The sequence below is a fragment of the Lepisma saccharinum genome, chromosome 21 (assembly GCF_977018435.1).
Source record: "Lepisma saccharinum chromosome 21, izLepSacc3.1, whole genome shotgun sequence".
Classification (NCBI taxonomy): Eukaryota; Metazoa; Arthropoda; class Insecta; order Zygentoma; family Lepismatidae; genus Lepisma; species Lepisma saccharinum.
In genome coordinates, this window is record NC_139249.1 from 31698175 (window position 1) to 31717778 (window position 19604).

The 19604-nt window shown below is 37.4% G+C and overlaps 2 protein-coding genes across 4 annotated transcripts in view; both read left to right on the forward strand.

Annotated features, from left to right (window-relative positions):
- Positions 1 to 8462: 8462 nt before the first annotated feature.
- The window catches only part of Lasp (LIM and SH3 domain protein Lasp), a 115669-nt gene continuing 104527 nt past the window's right edge, over positions 8463 to 19604 (forward strand). For all 3 annotated transcript variants that reach the window (XR_014443910.1, XM_083143014.1, XM_083143015.1), the window contains exon 1: positions 8463 to 8714. Coding sequence is in view for 2 of the 3 variants with exons in the window: in XM_083143014.1 (XP_082999140.1) it covers positions 8646 to 8714 (69 nt within the window). In the remaining variant the exon portion in view is untranslated. The remainder of the gene's footprint in view (positions 8715 to 19604) is intronic.
- On the forward strand, positions 8790 to 13317 carry LOC146004513 (phospholipid-transporting ATPase ABCA3-like). The gene has a single exon (XM_083143386.1). It carries the CDS (start codon positions 8989 to 8991, stop codon positions 13159 to 13161), a length of 4173 nt encoding a protein of 1390 aa, XP_082999512.1. The 5' UTR covers positions 8790 to 8988; the 3' UTR covers positions 13162 to 13317.

Genomic DNA, 19604 nt, shown 5'->3' on the forward strand with positions numbered 1-19604 from the left:
GTCTTCCGCTGAGCAGCAGCCATTGCACTGGGCAGCACATCTGCCAGCAAATTGGATGCTACATCCGCGTAAATGGAACCGCTAGCTATGTAATGAAATAACCTCGTACAATTACACACAGTTAAAATTAAAATTAGCACGTGCCTTTGTTACAAGAGGTGTTGGAAATGATGTCCTCCTGTATGCACATATTTAGAGCATTTTTTAAGGAAATTTTCAGTAACACTCAGTTCTTCCGAAATTACTTCAAATCTCTCCTGATATTTTCTTTCAATTTTTCTAATGTATGACTTCTGGTTTAAAAGCTTGGTAGCTTGCCACGCAGACGATGAGATGTTTCTTGTGCAATGTCCCTACATCAGCTACATATACTCCCTCCTATCTTCGCGATTAGCCAAAAGTAGTAGAAAAGCAAAGTAAGCAAAATCAATCAATATCATAGAAATGCACTACCTGCGTACTATAGTACGGACAATGAAGTTAGTAATAAACGGTGTGTTTTATACAGAGTATATGATACACTTGCAGGTTTAATTGTATCTTCTGCAACTATGGTGTATAAAGAAACAAACTGCCGGAGTACTAAGTGAGGTGACTGTACATTTGAATTTGAATAAGTTCACTTTTTATATGAATATGTAGTTCAAGTAAAAAAAAATGAAGATATACTTGAGAAATTATATACGTTCGCTCTTCACATAGTGATGCATTTTATAAGGTTGGGCAGTTAAAGTTTGTGCTCCTTCATCTGAACAGGAGTGTACAAGATTGCAAGAGAAACATAAGATTATGTTGACAACCTGTGTATGTAAACCAGTTTTTTGTTGCAAGATTACATGCAGATCAATATTAACAAAGATATTCCATAGTTGAATAACAATCCAGCTTGATTTTGTAACCAATGTATCCCAGTAGATTGTATAGGTACAAAAAGTGATCAATTCTAGACTCTGTTCTATCCACACACAGGATATTTTTCATCTGGACTATCAGGTGCTTTCAAAGTGAATACCAGTTGCATCTATGGCCAAGTGCATTGAATGCTTGACTCCTGATCTTGCCACTGGCTGTCCTAGGTTTGAGCCTGGCATTCTTTTGCAAGCATCAGTTTGGGTAGCAATTGATGTTGAATAGACAATTATGTCAAAATTTCCATAATTATATATATGAACAGACTAAATTTATCACCTTCGTAATTACTGTTTTAACATTTAGCAGATGACTGCTTCCGACACTAGCTAGCCCCTTGGGACAAGAGGTTTTCAGTATGCTGCACAGAGAAAAATTGCAGAATTAAATTGTAATTGATTTTTTTTGTGTGTGTGTTTGTGTGGAAAGGTGGTAATGAAATTTAAAAATACTATCTCCCGTAATGAAAGTTAACAAAAGATTAAAAAATTTGATATTTTACAAAAAATCTTACAAAGTTTCTGGGGTCACCACAATAAACCAAAGTGAATGAATAAATTTCACACAAAGCACTGTTATGTTTCTACAGTTGCATGGAAAATAGTTCAATTCTTTTCGGTAGAAGTATTAAAAATTAATAATACACCTATGAAAAAGCAATGCAAAGCAATGAAGTTAGTAAAAATAAGGTGTGTTTTACACTATATTGATACACTTGTAGGTTTAGTTGTATCTTCTGCAAATATGGTGTATAAAGAAGCAAAACTGCCACAGTACTAAGTGAGGTGACTGTCCGCAGATTTTTTCCACAGATTGAGAAGCAAGGTATTTTAACATGGGGTAAAATTTTTACCGATAATAGTGTTCCCCCTCAAAAAACTCCTCTTGAATTTGAAATTATCGCATTCCCATTATAATAATTAATGTAAATTATTATGACCTGAAATGAAATTATATGTGTGAAAATGTACATTTAGGTTGACATTCGCTTTCTAAGGGGGAGATGTGGCCGGTAATCCTTGCCCCCTTCTCCCCACCCCTTCCAGACTTCCATGTTCCTATATTATCATACTTTCACCTAGAAATTTAGTATAGAGGAATCTTATCGCCGTTATTAAACGATATTATGCTCTTGAAGAAAATGAAGTATTTTCAAGCCGATGAGAGTTCAAAGCAACTATGGGGAGGGAGTGCAGTGCCGCAACCTCAGGGGGGCAGGGGACATTGCCCCCAATCTTGGACGAAATCAATTTTTGGGGGGTAAACATGGAAGTAAAAGAAAACAAGACTAGCAGAATCTAAGAGTAGCAGAACAAAATGATACTCAAGATGGAATTAGTTTTCACGTCTTTCTTACATTATTTCTTCCAGACGGCCAAGAGCACCTGCAGGGGGGGAGGGGGCACAGATTTGCAATTGCCCCCTAGATTTCAAATTTTATACAAAGAAAACTACATTTCATAAAATTTTCTTCAACTCTTGTCAAGTTCAGAGCTGTAGCTAGGAGTTAGCGGGAGTTGGCCCCAAAACTCGTATATTTTGTATGGCGTACAAAATACACGCACCAAGATAAAACAATGTTACAGCATAAAGTTTTGTTACAAATTGGGTAAATCATTTACCAAAACGTTACAGATGATACACGCAGTGTATGGTGATGCAGCATTATCAAGAACCCAGATGTATGACTGGTACAATTGTTTCAAAGGTGGACATGAAAGTGTCGAGGATGAACCAAGATCAGGATGCCATTCAACGTCTGGAAATGACGACATTGTGGAGAAAGTTCCCAAGGACTGATCCACTATGAAGTTTTTTTCATAAAATTTAGAAAACTACATATCCAAATATTGTATGGTCACACTTCAAACCATATCATTCTATTAGGGTCATTCCATGTCAAATCAAGGTGGTCTTTAACTTTACATGAGCGCCACCTGAGGTAGGAACCTGAGCAAGTTGCAGATGTGTATTTTGTCTATTTTTGAAATTACATTGGTGCAAAATGTGATTTTGACCAATTTTGTTACAACTTTTTAAATTTTAAATTGCAATATTTCAGCAATCAGGGCACCTATACAAGTGATTTAGATGCCATTGGAAAGGTCGTGAAGAGCTCTTTCATATCAGGTTATTATTACAAGCCCATGTCGGGAAAAATGTTTTCAAGGTAATGTAATCAGAATTTGCATTTTTTTTTTTGGCTTCCTCTGGGTGTAGAGAGAAGTTCACTTAAAAGAAAAAAATACCAAGAAATAAGTTTTTGAAACGTTTGCAAGACTTTCTAAAGTGTTGCATTTACACCAAAAAATCGCTGGATTGTGCATGTGGAGTAAGCCCTGCATGCTATAGTGGAACCACAAGCAAAAAAGCCTGCGCAGACCTGCGAAAGAAAGCAAGTAATTTTGTGTACTTTTGAATGAGATTTAGTAACCAATGTTTGCCTATTTAACATGTGAATGTACCAGGTGGTTATAATTAAAGTGACTGTGTTCAGAGTGGTACATCACGGGCTGTAATGAGAGTAGCAGTCTGAAACTTCGTAGATATGCTAATGAAGCAATGCGCTCGCGAATTATGAAAAAAAAAAAAATCCAATTCTCGCCACCAGGGTAAAAAATGGCTCTGTAAGCAGTCAAAACGTGGTATAGTTACAGGAAAAAAGGCAGGAAAGATCAAACACATGAGAACAATGGTTCTGGTATGTTTATTAGGAACTATGGTTACAAGAACTGTTCAATTTGGCCTCCCAATTCAGCAACATGCTGCATGGTCGGCGGTTGCTCACAGCATGTATGGTGAAATCTGAGCAACATGTCGTTGTATGCTAGCCTTCAGATCAGGCAGAGAACGGACATGTCCCTGATAGACACAATCTTTTAAATATCCCCACAGCCAGAAGTCACATGGATTAAGGTCGAGGGATCTGGAAGGCCATGCATCTGGAAACTGCCTAGAGATGATGCGGTCATTAGTGAAGGTTACTCGCAGCAAATCTTTCACGTGGCGAGCGATATGTGGTGTTGCCCCATCTTGCATGAAAATGGTGGTGTGTTCACAGTTCCGTTCTTGCAAAGCTGGAATCACGTGTTGCACAAGGAGGTCCCTATAACGTGCAGATGTCACTGTACACCTAACAGCCCCTCGAGGTGTCATATCCTCAAAGAAAAATGGACCAGGAATGAAGGAGCTAGTGAACCCACACCAAGCAGACACGTAAACTGAGTGCAATGGTTTGTTCCTGCACACCATGTGGACGAAAGGAACCCCATATGCGACAGTTCTGAGTAATCACTGCACCGTCCAGAGTAAAATGCACCTCGTCAGTCCACAGAATATTCCCCAGCCACATGTCATCCACTTCCATGCGTGCCAAAAACCGATGGGCAAAATCGCGGCGTTGTGGAATATCTTGGGGTTTCAATTGGTGCACAGTTTGAAATGCACCGCAAAACCTTGCAAACTGTTGACCAGGGGAGTGACAATTCATGTACTACAGCTCTAGCACTGGTTGCAGAAGTTGAGGCATGTGCTGCACGGTCAGCTATACCTAGAGCAACTTCGACCACAACTTCCACAAGGATGGGCGGGCCGCCTTCCTCTCCCTGGTGCAACACCCAATTCACCTGTTTCCTCGAATTTCTTCATCTTCTTCAGCCCATTATGGGCCTTCTCAGCCCTTTCTGTTGGCGATATTTCCGCAGTGCAGTGTTGCTATTGCTCCCATTCTGGTAAAACAACTTCACTAGCAGTGCACGGTCTTTCTTCGCAATAGCCATTGCTTTTTACATGGAAAAATTCAAACTTAATGTTCGGCGAACATTCACATCAGTAAAGGAAAAAAAGCAACAAGCGTCACCAACAACAACCAAGGAACTCGCACAATGGTTAGGCAATGTCACAGACTTTGACGTCAGAGTTACGGAAAATTCCACGTTTTGACTGCTTACAGTGCCATTTTTTTCCCTGGTGGCGAGAATTGGAACTTCTTTTTTTTTTGCATAATTCGCGAGCGCATTGCTTCATTAGCATATCTACGAAGTTTCAGACTTCTACTCTCATTACAGCCCGTGCTGTACCACTCTGAACACCGTCACTTTAATTATAACCACCTTGTACTAACAGAAATAACAGGAAACCTGAAGGAAAAACATTTCATAAGTAAGTAAATCTAGTTACAGTTTGTTTTTGTAAGCATAAAGTAAACCTCGAGTTCTGCATTTGCAGTCGCAACATACTTCCCCTACCTCCATGCTACTTCCAGCCTGCATGCACTAGCAACACCCAATGAGATGTTCTTTTGTCCGTTGAAGTAGATGGGACCATCTTATGCAGACCAACTTAAGCTCCGCCCACTGGCTTCAAAACCAAGGCATTGAGTGCCACAGGCACTGCAAGGGCCTGAAATTGTGTCTCTTCATCAGTTGCATGTAAATTCTATTTATTTTTGTTGTTTGGGTTAACTTGGAGAGGAAGAAAAGCGATATTAAAATATGTATTAAAATACAGTTATTAAAATAACACTCATCTAACCAGCTGTGTATACCCTGCTGTTCCTTATTCTCAGTCGTTTGCAATAAAAACAAGTCACTACAGTATCAGTATTAGCTGATACCAGCAGTCACATAAAAGAGTTACTCAGAAGCTGATAGCACAAGAAGAACACTGAATCTACAGCCCTCCCGCCCTGCTTGAATGTAGATAAAACAAAGTGAATTACACATCGACCTTCATCCCTTTCCAAAGTTGTCTGGGCCGGAATCAGCCTAGCCTGATAGCAATGCTGGTTTTAAAAAATGTCCACCTTTCTTACCCCATGAGTTTGTGAGCAAGAATTAGAAATAAATGGCTGGATGTTACTTTATGAATGAATACGTGAATTGTTACGTATGCTGGCCCAGAAGTAGTCTGTGGCATGTTTGATGCTTTGTTTTGTTCCTTGAAGCTCTCATTGTGTAAAACAAAGAGAATAAACATGGCAATAGTAAATTTGATTTGTAATTCTTATGCATCCTATTCTACAGCGATCTTCCCCAATATTCAGTATAAAATGGTAATTCTGTACTGCATCTGAAACTTTTGGTAAAATAATAAATATTGCTGAGAGAGAGTTATGTGCTATTTCAAATGTCAATCTCTTCCCTATTTTGAACTCCTGATAGAAATAATATCTCGGGAAATATGTATATAACTAGGCAGATATAATCTCAAAAATCCAAGTTTTGGAGTAGGAGAAATGTTTTTTTTAGGATTACGGGGAAAGGGGTTAGAAGAGAAAGAAGCTTAGCAAGCTGCTGGTCAAGTTCTATTTTTGTCAAAATGCATTGGATTAAAAGATTAAAGAAAAATAAAATCAAGAAACCCTTCTACAGGAAGATTGATTTGTTTTATTTTACTTCACTTTTCTTTCACTTATGACTAGTTGTGAAGATAAGGATGAATAGTGTGTGATAGGATGGATGAAGAGAATCACAAATATATGTGGACCCCACATGAGCCCCACAGGCTGAGTGTCCAGATGCCAGAGCCTTGCTAGTCTCCAAAAAAGCAGTCCAGGTGTACTACATCGATGTTGACATTTTGAGTTTTCTTCTATAGGAAGAATACTTTTGGTTATCTTACATTTTTTTTAAATTTTATTTTTTATTTTTACCACCTCTCTTGTTGATTGTGATGATGAAGATGAATTGGATAGTGGGACAAACTACGATACATCCATACCTCCCTGGAGAGGCACCAAGGTGCAAGGGATGCGCAAGAACTTCCGAAAAAATATTTATTTTTGTGTTAATAGGCTCCCTCCTCTCAATTTCCTCCACATAGTTGAAAATATATTAATAAAGAAAATATCATTATCTTCTGTATTATAGTAACTCACGTTTGTCCCATGGGAATGTCATACCCCGTGTTTTTGAACTGAGAGGAACTGCACTCGCACCTTGTAGAAGGAAACCATTCCATTAATAGTGTCTTTGTACAGAAATTGACATAACTTTGATATTTTCCACAAAGTGAACGTTCTGATTGTATCTAACAAGAAATAATGTAATCTTGTGCCTATCAGACAAGGTGGCAGCCTTCTAAAAAAAAGTTGCTGCTTTGTAAGAGAGAGATTAAAGATGAAAGCATGCTTTCAACATTGAGCATGTTGTTAGAAGAAACAGAAGTACAATTAAATGAAGAAATCCAAACATTGATGTTAAGCCGGATTTATCCAGCTCTTCTTTCGGTCTGTATTTATCCTCTTTATCTCGTGAATATCCTGTCACTGAATGAATTGACACCAACTTATAAACATTAAAAAATCTTACACTATCTGTATTAATTGCACACATTATATTTTTATTACTTGTATGTATACCAACAGTAAGTAAAGATGTGAAGAGATTTTGTGTTGATCTTTCATGGTCACATCACATGTATTATTATTATTGAGAGGAAGCACGTGCAGATTTTGACAGGGGAGGGGGCACGACTACAAAAAATTTGAAAACCCCTGGACTAATCAAAAAACGTGATCTCGGCACACATTTTTTAGTATGATGCTGCTTTACCAAATGTAACTTCCCAAGTTGTAGTCTCCAGTGGCATGATGTAGATTTCGTGGATGTGTTATATGTTGTTGAATCAAACCTTGTTGTTATTTCTGTAATTCTATAGTGGATTAAGATATAGTTAAATGCAATAATTTAGAACATTCAGTCAGCTGAATTTATTATGAATAAGAACTTAATGGATATCCAAAAACACAACTGAATGCAATTCGATGAAATGTCAGTTTCAATTACAGAAGATGGATTCTATTCTGTCAGTGATTTCTAATACATTGACTTGTAATGGAAATTTGTAATACTATTAATAAAATGTGAACACAGGGACGGCTGAAAGGCTGCATGCTGCCTTTGGAGGCACAAAATTAGGGCGCCTTACTTGAGTAGTGCCAGAATCTGATTTTATGATGTAAGTGTGGCCATTTTTTAAAAAAGAAACACTTGAAATTTTTTTTTTAAATAAGGCTATTATAATACAGACCTAACATTGAGGGTGCAGGACATTCACCTCTGGTCCCAAGATGTTAACAAACAACTTGTAAATTTTGGGGGCGTGTGCCCCTGTTGCTCCCCAGTTACGCCTATGTCCCTCTGGATACGTGACTGCATCTGGAAAGGGATCTCCTGTAAAGTGAATGGACAATGTCCGGAGAAAATTACATATTTAACACATGCAATTTCATTTCAATGACAATATGTTATACTAATTAAACTAAAAAATAAGCAGCTTTTGGAGAGGAAATGGAGCAGTGCCGTTTCGGGGAAAACAATTCTGTGGTCTGTTTAGTGTGTATATTTGCGTTCTTATACTTTAGTATAGTAAATTCTTCCGTTGTGCTGATTTGGTTAACAAAACAATCCTTGAATTTTGATTTTGTTCGTATCCTTCCTTCTTCATAAAGACCGCTGACACACTGCTACCATATTCTATGTTGCTACATTTGCGTTGCGCTGTACTGCGAACTTGAGTCAGCTTGACTAACGTAGTAGCGCCCCTCCTCTTTGATTTGAACACAGTGCAGTTTATTAACTTCCGTCCTGGAACAAGGTGGTGTTGTGAAGTGGTGAAATTGTGCTAAATTTTTTGTTTCGGTTTCATGAAGAGTTCGAAAATTAGCCCTGTAGTGCCCGATAGTATCAATATTTTAGTAGTGATATATTTGTAAACAACATTTGGCAATAGCCATGAGTAAAAAGTGTGCTAGATGTGAAAAAACAGTTTATCCTATTGAGGAATTGAAGTGCTTGGATAAGGTAAGTTGACAGATTGTTTTTTGTTCGTGATTAAGGCAGTGTTTTTTTTTTTTTGGTAGATGTTTGGTAGTCTGACTACATTTCCTGAATCATCGTTCGAAATTTAAGTATTTATTGATACATGGAATGGCTTGAATATACGGATTCGCGATTCATGTTGCAGGCATGTGTAGCGTCTTTTCTGAAGCCGATGCTTGGATAGTGTGTCCTGTGCTATGTGAAAGCTCCATCGCATTCTTCTGATATATATTGTATTTTAAATCGTGGTACAAGAATGGGAATTGGACATTTGTTCCAGAAACTAACTTTAGTATTCTGGAGGATAGCAATCTGCCGGAAACGTCGCTGGTGTATCACGTTTCTTGAACTGTTCGTGCCGCAAATATTGTTTATTTTGCTGATGGCTCTTTGGACTGACATGTCACTTTTTGCGAAAAGGAACCACACTCATGTGGAGAGAAGCAAAGCTGAAATAATTTCTAGACTTATTAACCTGAAATACATGGCTTATTCTCCTTCGAATAATTACACTGATAATTTAATGAAAGTTTTGGTGTCCAAGCTCCAGTTGGGAAATGAAATACTTTTGCCTTGCAGAAATGAGGATGAAATAGAAAATCAGTATAACAGGCATGTTTTGAATTCAGCTTTTTACTCCCGGTTTGCGGGTGTAGCATTCGAAACAGCTGATTTATTGCAAAAATTCACTTATAAGATTAGAATGCCACTTCCATTAAAATATTGCTGTTCGGAGAATCGTTTACAGTACTCCAACACAGAGTTAGGAATTCATGAAGGATATGAAACGTATTACGACAGTGGGTTTTTGGCATTTCAGTGGTTGTTAGATGAAACCTATATTGAAAGTAAATTTGGATGGAGTTCATTGCCAGTAATTATACAATTTCAAAGTTTGTCATACTCTTCTAGAAAGAATGCCGAGGCTTTGGAATGTATGTTGAAGATTATTGTTCCTTTACTTCTTATGTTATCTTTTCTAACTTTACTCCCCGTGATTGTAAAGAGAATGATTGAAGATAAAGAAAGTGGATTCCACGCATACATGAAAATCGCTGGTTCAAAAGCTTGGTTGCTCATATTAGAACAATTGTTTGATGCTGCATTGATTAACATGATGCCTGTAACTGTGATTGTGCTTCTGTTTTGCTTTGATTGGGCAGGCTTCAAGATAATTGAACATTATCATCCAGTCATGATTTGGTTTTTTTTGTTTTCATATTTAATATCTGGAACAGCGTTGGTGTTCTTTGTTTGTTCGATTTTTATACAAACGTATACTGCAACTGTCTGCATAATTATTCTTTGGTTAGTAACATATTATACTCCAATGATAGATTGCTTTAGCTCCACTTGTCCAAAGGTATTATTTTCATTATTCCCAAATGCAGCACTTCGGTGGGGAATGTATATTATTGCAGTGAAAGAATTAAACACAGGATTGGAGGAAAATGATTTAATGCCAGTATTCACAATGTTTTATGTTAGTGCACTTTTGTATACTTTTATGGCATGGTATGTAGAATATAGATGTCCTGGAAAATTCCAAATTTCAGAAGAATGCCATTTTCTTTGTATAAGCTTACGGAGACGTCCAAAGTACAGGGAACCAGCATCAGAGCCAGAGAAGTTTGCAAATACTACAGAAATTGATTCTTCCATTGCCATCTGTTTTCAAAATGTTAGCAAGATGTATGGTTCGTGGTTTATTAATAACAGAAGAGCAGCTCTGAGAGATGTTACACTTGATATTTATGAAAATAAGACAACAGTTCTTCTGGGTCACAAAGGTGCAGGTAAAACAGTTATTCTGTCTTTGCTGACTCGTTTATGTAAGCGATCAAAAGGCAGCATTTTCGTTAACATTGATGGTAAGGCTAGAAGAAGACTTGGCACTCTAAGGAACAAAATTGGTTATTGTCCTCAGGTTAACACATTTCTTTCTTTTCTCACAGTTGAAGAGCATTTTATGTTATTTGCACAGTTAAGAAAGTCTAGTTTTTTTGAAGCACGCAGCATAAGCAATTACTGGGTAACTAAACTTGGATTGTTGAGTTGGAAACATACATTTCCAAGTACGTTGTCAGTTGGTTATCAGAGACTATGTTGTATTGGTTTTGCTTTTGTGGGAGGTCCACGCTTTGTGTTTCTTGATTCTCCTGCTGAAAAGGTACAAGACCCTAGGGATAGAAAAAAGATATGGGACATTATTATTGGAATGAGGGGCAAATGCACAATGGTTATTGGTACTAATATGGTGGAGGAGGCATTTGTTTTAGCTGACCATATAACAGTTATTACAAAAGGTCAGGTAGAAATATTTGGAAACATCTCATCTCTAATGACATACTATGCTGATTGTCTTGAAGTGAAAATTATTAAAGGTCGCCAGTGTGATGTAGCTGCATTAACAAGATACATGCATGTGATTATTCCTGAAGCAATCAGAAAAACTGAGGACATTTACGAAGTGACTTTCTATGTTCCTTTGTGTGGTAAGGATAAGTTGGTTGAACTTCAAAGGCATCTTAAGAAGAGGGCAGCGTGTATGGGACTTGTGGAAGTGATAGTTTCCCAAAAAGTCGAAGAAGCACCACAGGACAACGTATTAACTGATGGATCTGTAGATAATACGTCTATGGTTCAAAAGATGTCAACATATGTCACCAGAAAATTGCTCACTGCAAAGGAAGATTCTACAAGTTCTGAGGAGGAATCTACTGAAAATACCACTTCTTCCACGAGCAGTGACATGGAAGTTGTACCAGGAACCAAATCTTACAGTGTAATGCCAGTTGCGGCAATATTTGAACCCGTTAATGTTTCTTTTGGGCCTAGCCAGTCAGCAACTGGCAGTGAGGTTAAAGAGCTTTATCGAGAATTATTGCAAGTGGACGTGAAACCTAATTACGCTGACGTACCTTTACCAGGATGTGATGTTGGAAGTGAACAGTCAAGGTATCAGAAGATATTGGAAGCCGGAATGGGTTTGTCTGATATAGATTATGATGATCCATTTTCAGCGTCGTGCATAAGGAAATTTATATACATTCGAAGGAAGTATGGTGTGTTCCTTTCGCTTGCGGTGATACAAGTTTTGCTTGTCTTTCTTGTAAGATGGCAGGCTAGAGAAATGAACTATCAATACCCCAAGATAGTTCCACGAAATTTGTCTATTCTCAGTTACAGAGATATACACGTGTATAGTATTGTGGAACAGAAAGGGCTTTCAAATATGTCCGAGTATTACAAGAACCTTGTGAGAAGCACTGGCAAGGTGCATAATGTCGTCTCTTCAACTTTCCAAGATATTTCTATGTATATGAATCAGTCCAATTTTACCGTTCCTTATAAGAAACTTTTGGTTGCTGCCAAGTTTGGCAATGCACAATCAGAAGCCATTGATTCAGACCTTTCACAGTCAGCTTTAATTACAGCCATATATTCAGATCTTGCAGAACACAGTGCACCGATATCATTAAATTTAATAACAAACACATTGCTGCAGTATTTCAGCAGGACAAACGAAGTTGCTATTACTGCTTTTGATCATCCATTACGCGAGCCCTCGCATTTAAAATATTTTGCACTAAATAATGCTTGTAATTGCAGTGGAGTATTATTGTGGTCGTTACTAATGCCAGTTGGTTTGTTGCTTCTTGTATCAACATCTGTGATGTACCCAACATTACACCGTACAAGTCAAATACGGGCTCACAAGTTAGCACGAGTTGGATTTAGCAACAGTTGCTTTTGGAGTGCTTGTTACATTGTGGATTATTTCTCCTTCTCTTTAGTCATGGTTTTGTTAATAACAGTTTTATTTATATTTGACATTGATGACTTACTGTATGGATTTGCAGAATATTATACTCTTTTTCTTATTCTGTATTTGTATGGGATGTGTGGCATGGTTTTCACATATGGCTTCAGTTGTCTGTTCAGTAAGTCCAGTAACCACCAAGAAAGTTTTGCCTACATTCTGGTTTTGAATATCTTTTCTGGCACAGCTTTGAAGCTGCTTATGTCGATTTTGGAACAAAATAAGGTTAGAGAGCGTGACTGGATTAAGAATAGTTTGGAACTGATTCCATACTATACTCTGACTCATAGTCTCGAACACTTCATTGTGATTTCGATGCAAAATAAGATCCACAGGCTTAATTTGTCATCCGGGGATGGACTTTGTTACAGGAATTTCGCCGGCAACCATTGTCATCATATTGGCTGTGGTGAACTGTGTGATCCAGTCTGCAATTCTATTAAGCCTTATATAGCCTGGCCAAATGAAGATAACCCGTATGCTCTGCTTAATGAATTGTTGAACACATGTCTCAATATGGCCCTTTATGCAATATTACTCTTTGTTGTACCTCTAGTGTTTAAAAGACGTTATACTAAGAGAGTGGCTGAGCTGTATGCATCATGATGAACATTGCAATGATGGCACTTTATTATTTATTTTCTTTAAACATTATTATTCCATATCGTGAGCTTTTTAGTAGAGCAAATACAAATGTTATCAGCTGAATTGTGAGGTAAATTTTGAACTTTGTGTTTAGTAGTATCAAGAAATAAAGCTTGTTTTTTTCATTCCTGTCAATTTCAAAGTTTGTTATTTGTAGCTGTAGGTGTTGGAGCTTATATCCTAACTACTAGGTTAATCAAGGTATGAAAAGTTTAGAATGTTGTAATAAGTCAGCTCTGGCAAATCAAATAGAATAGAATACTTTATTAGTCATTAGACAACATGATTGCAATAGACTTTGTCATAATAAGTATATAAATGTTAATATAAAAAATTACAAAAGAAAAGAAAATTAAAAATACATATTAAAATATTACACATTCAACAATACAGTTTGCAAATTATACTACATGTTTTATTACAGCGATTGCAATTGAAAAATAGTACTCTATTTTGATTACAATACAAGCCATGTACAAAAACCCATTTTACAGCTCTGTGATGCATTATAAGTAGACATTTACATTTTTACAGGCCCTGACGGAAGTGTTCTTCAAATTCCGTGACACTATATATACACACAATATCGTACTAATATATTATTAATGTGTTTCGCAAACTGCTTGTTTTCCAAATTACGTATAGAAGCTGGTAGCGAATTGAATAATCTCATTCCATTATGTTTAAAATTTTGCTTAGTCTTGCATAGTCTAGTGTACGGCATTTCTATATTCAGATTGGGTACATACCATGAAACTGGCAAAATGCTTTCAAATGTAAACATTGAAACAAAACAGGACATGAGTCTTTATTTATAAACACCAGTAATGAAAAAGGTGTTGTGTTGGGTATCATAATAGCCAGGGAATAGCTTGTGACATCATAGGTTGCCTCCAATGCAGAAGAAAAGGGCAGTTTCATCTAGTTTGGGTGATGCTGTGCAAATTCTCTAGTAAGGGAGGAATGGATTGGGCAGGACTTGCTGATGTCATGGGAGTTTGGAATTGTTGATCATTTATCAATGTTTCGTGCCAGCCCCCGTGGCAGAGTGGTTAGCACATCACGCTACGATGCCAGGGGTCTCAGGTTTGAATTCTGGCCTGGGCATGGATGTTTGTGAGTGTCCATTCATCAAACGAACAAAATGAAGTACAATAAATCAATCAACCAACTAGGTGTCAATCTCATGTGGGTTTCTTAAGGTAGGTATCTAGATACTAGACGTTATTTGATTTTTCTATTAAGTTCAATATTTAGGCCAAACACTCCGATTTGCTTTTGCATTTTTTTTAAAAAAATGATGTATATTTCTTCATTCTATGCTAATGGTGATTAAATTGTGGTTAAATGATGAAATTGTTGAATGCACGCTGACAAAGGAAAATTTATACCAAGACTAGAATTCTTTAAGCCATAACATTCAGTGGCAAGATCAGATTTTGATTGGTTTGTTTTACTTCACTTCTCTGCCCCTTTTGGCTAATCACGAAGATGAGGATGAGTGATATGATGAAATTGATGCAGGGACACTCCCAATGTGTTAGCCACTCTGTCATAAAGATTGATGCAAGATCATGAGTTCATTCATTTGTAAGAACATGGTGTAGGTATAGTTGTCAACTGACAAGAAGGCAGGGAATCGGGCTAAGGTAGGATTGGGTTCCTTTGTAGGTTGTGGGCGGGAATACTTTAGCTCAGTAGTCCTCAACCTTTTTCAGTCTGGGACCAACCTCGAAGGATATTACACTCCATGAGACCCACAAGCATGGGCGCCGGCAGAATTACTTATAGGGGTGTGCCCCCAGTTCATAATCATATTTTTACTAACATAGAGTACTTGAAGAAACCCTCTTTTATGCTTGCTTAAACAAATTACACATGCTTCTTTCTAGAAAAGTAAATATGTAATTTAAAAGACTAATGTACTCTAGTTTAAAATCTAACTAAGCACAGATGCTGAAATTGAGAGGTGCTGGTAAGAAGCAATGGTAGAGCGCGAATAACAGAAATGTAGAGTTTAGACTAGGATACATACAACACGGGGTGAATTTAAATTGTTGAAGCAATATATTGTAGTAATTTAAATGTAATAGGTTTTTAACCCTCGGATGCATGTCACTTTTTTTTTACAACTTTACATATGTGGGGTCAATTTGACCCCATTGCAATTATGCATTGAAATAAGTACGGCAGAATAAACAGTTCAGCTAATATGGTTTATTGATCAATAATTTCTCTGAATATAACCTTTTATTAATTATTATCTACCCCCCCCCCCAAAATTAACAATGTATTGACAATTCACTGTTCTACATATTAATGGTAGTTACACTTCGCTCGCAATTATCAGAACTTCAGTTGACCTGAGAAAAAGTATTTTAGAGATAACACAATACAGCACTAAATATTATTTTTTCTAGAACAAATAAATTTTAAAAAATAATAATAAAAAAGAAATAAAAAGAAGAATGTGCAGGCCTCTCATGGCATTTAAATACACCTCACTTGCATTCTGAGCACACCACAATCACACTGCAGATGGGATTTCACGTTTGTTTTTCTTTACTATTCCAAGAATGGTTACATTTTGTAACAGGAGATCGTTAGCCAAGTCATGACTTGTGAAAAATTGGTCAGTTGTGATATTTCTTCCAGAGTTTCGCAGATTGTAGCACAGTTTCTTCACGACGTTGCTGGCGAGGTTCTTTTGAACTGGCTCTCTTGGCTGTCGTCCCAAGTAGATTAGACCGTCTTTAAAAGTCATCAGCATCGCACAACCAGAAGATCTTGATGCCGTATTTGGCCGGCTTACTTGGCATTATTGCACGAACTTCCATCTCCCACGGAAAGGCAATAACTGTTCATAAATCGTAAGAAAGGCGCAGGGTACCATGATTCTGTGACAGTTTTCGATAAAAAGTGTCCAGATATATCGAAATGCAGCCATGTGATCAGTCTCCAGACGTGCAGCGCGAGTACGTTTGTCATCAAATATTAGCAGTCTTCTGATGTCTTCGAAACGATTTACTCCATAGGTTGCTTTGTACTTCGGGTTGGAGAATTTGTTGAGAAAAAGGTCACGAACAGGAACATCCCAACTTCTCTCAATCCCCGCGATAAGGAGGACGCCAATGAAAGCCTGAAGCTCTTCCAAAGTTAGATCAGTCCACTTTTTACCAGATTTCACTGCGACTCTTCATCCCTCTAAATTCGTGCACGGTACAATTTCCTCCAAAATGTTTGAGGAAATGAACAAGTCAAAGCTTTCTTTTGGTGACGTCAAGACTATAGACCGCGCAGACCTGCTGGTTCTCGTATGATGTTGTGTGCAGCAGTCTGATAAGAGCTTGACGGCTTGCTTTTCCACTGAATTCCATTCTTTGAGATCATGCCGAAATGTTCTTCGTCATCTGTGCATCATCCTCTTCACGGTCTTCACTGCTTATGTCTGTTTCAACATCACTGCTCTCTTTCGGAACCTCTTCCGCGTCTGTAACACCATCCTCTTCGTCAAAGCTGTCCGGGTAACTGGCAACACCATCATCGTCTTCTTCTAGCAGCTCGTGAATTTTATTCAGATTTCTTGTGGTCATTACTGTCAGTGTCACTAAGAAAGTACATGGTCAGAAACACAATGCGATGACCAACTAGACGCTGACGGCAACTCTTCGTACACAAAAATGCAATCTAAACGACGAACTGTAGAAATACCGACCGACTCACACGCCGCCTCATTTCACAATAACTGGTGGCTTGTTTCTCCTCGATCCGCGCCAAATACATCTGCGCACTTTGCAGTGAGTCATGGCAGGGTGGGTGGTTGACCTTGAGATGATTGCATTTTGTTTGGGCATAATTGAACATAATATGTAGGATCAATTTTCCCTTATGAATGTTTTCCTGCTGTTTTCAGGCTGGGGTCAAAATGACCCCACACATGAAAAGGAGGGGTATTGTTAAAAAAACGTTAAAAATTTAATTTAAAATAAATTGTAAGAAATTTATTTATACATGTTCCTATAGCTGAAGTAACATGGTAAGATGTCACAGAAATTCAGATTTTTTTATTTAGATTTTATTATCATACTAGCAAATAAACAGACAGTGGGGTCAAAATGACCCCACACATGCATCCGAGGGTTAAGGCACAGTAAATTAATTTTCGAGCCAGACTTTGTGACCCACCAAATGAACCCTCAGGACCCAGAAGTGGGTCACACGCCCCATAGGTTGAATACTATGATTTAGCTGTTTTGAGATTCAGATTTATACTATTTTAGTGTATTATCAAATTTACTGGGGGAGGATTCTTCGTATTATTATTTATTTGGAGCCAAATTCACAAAGCATGTCTGTGTAGCAACAAGTTCTTCAGGTAAGCAGCATCAGTATCAAGGAATCTTATTTGATACCTGGTTTATGTAAATTACAAAAAAAATCCATATGATTTACTAGTAAATTGCTGGGTATAGAACGCAAATTTTTAAGCCTAGAAATTGATTATGTACTCAAATTTTTTGATTCAATTCAGTTTCCTTCTGTTACATTTGTTATGTATGAAGGTACATTCTGTTGTGTTAAGTGTGAAAGTTCATGGAATCACTTCTGTCTTAATAGCAAATTTATTAGTCCCCCCTCCCCTCTATTTGGGAAAAATCAAGTGCCACCATCAGATTCTATGTATTCCTGTTTAGAATTACGACAGATCATTCGATAGTGAGAAGGTCCAAGTTAAAATATTAGGCCATGATAAAACTTAATTTCTGCAATTTAACCAAAGGAATGAAGGAGCATACTCCACTTTGTAACATATCGGTGAAGTATTTGGATGAGCTGTTGGACTGGAGCCCGACCACTAGTTACATGTGTTACGTAACCAACCTTTATTTCTTGAAATGGCAACATTCCAATACATATCACACAGTATTTTTATAGTCATGTATCTCATGGCAGAGAGGTAAGCACAGCATGCCAGAGGTCTCTGGTTTGAATCCAAGCCTGGGCATGGGTCTTGTGAGTGTGTCTTCATCAATTTCATCATCATCTTTGTAATTAGCCAAAAGTGGCATGAAAGTGAAGTAAAATGAACCAAATCAATCATGTATCTCATACTTGCTACAAGTAATTGAGTTTGTCCTGTGCATGTATTAATAATAAATTGATAACAATTAAAAAATATATTTGAATTTTGTACTTTACATTTTTGTAAAGAAAAATATTAATGTAAATGAATATAAAATCGCCCTACATATTCTTTATAAAAGATAAACATTGTTACTTGTAGAAAATATGAGATACATGATATGATAGAACTATAGTGTTTGTTGGAATATTGCCTATTCAAGGAATAGAAGCTTATTTAAGTTACAGTATGATCTTGGGCCTGTAATGCACTGTAAAGTTATCACCTTGTAATGAAAGGGTCCTGGATTCGATACCTGGTGGAGACATATATCGGTTGGGATCCCACTTTAAACTGTAGGGCCAGTCCCGATTACACTTATCTGTGCATAAACCAGACTTACAGCAAAAAATTCAAAATGAAATATATGATTTTATTACATTGAAGATACATACAGCATTAAGAATAATATAACGGATTCTAAATATTAAAACAATTATCGTAGAGAGGAAAACAAGCGGAAACTCCTGGAAGATATATTTTCTGTGCTACTGCAGTGATTCGAATGAAACAATGTTGGGATAGAGATACTTAGTCACCTCTAACTTGTAGACATTTTATTTAAAAAACATGGGTCACTTTAGTTGAGATGATCAGTGCGGCACATTGTGCTTTGATATGGAGGAGCTCGGTAATCAGTAAGCCTTTTTTTGGGGGGAGGGGCATGTACTTTACGAATCTGTTTCCCTAGATATTTGTCGCCCTCATATTTTTTTCCACTTCCATAGAGGTAAATTATGTAGATGTTTATTGATTATTTTAACCTGGTTATGAAATTCCTGAACATGCTCTTGCTGAAAAATGTGATTCCCATCCTTCCCTCGTATAACACCTGGTAGAAGGTTAATTGATGGACATGTTCTCTTGTGCGGGTTTGTGTGTGTGTGTATGGGGGGGGGGGAGGGTGCAACTGTTTTTTATCCTTAGGTCCTAGTAAGTTTTTCCACCACACAAGTCTATATTTAAAAATACCAAAGGATACCACTGGAATGTTTACCCAGACTCCAGATGAAGGAAGAGGGGTTCCATTTTTGGCTGTGCGGATGTTTTCCTAAATCTTGAGGGTTCTTCTTCAGCTGAAGAAGTTGTTTACACTTTTTTGTGTGTTATAAAAATAGGTGTCTGAGTCATAGCAAGTATGCTTGTTTCAGTTTCCATTATTTATTTGGCGGTTTAAGAAGCGGAATTTCTACATTCCAGTATTTTAGCACGTTCAACAATA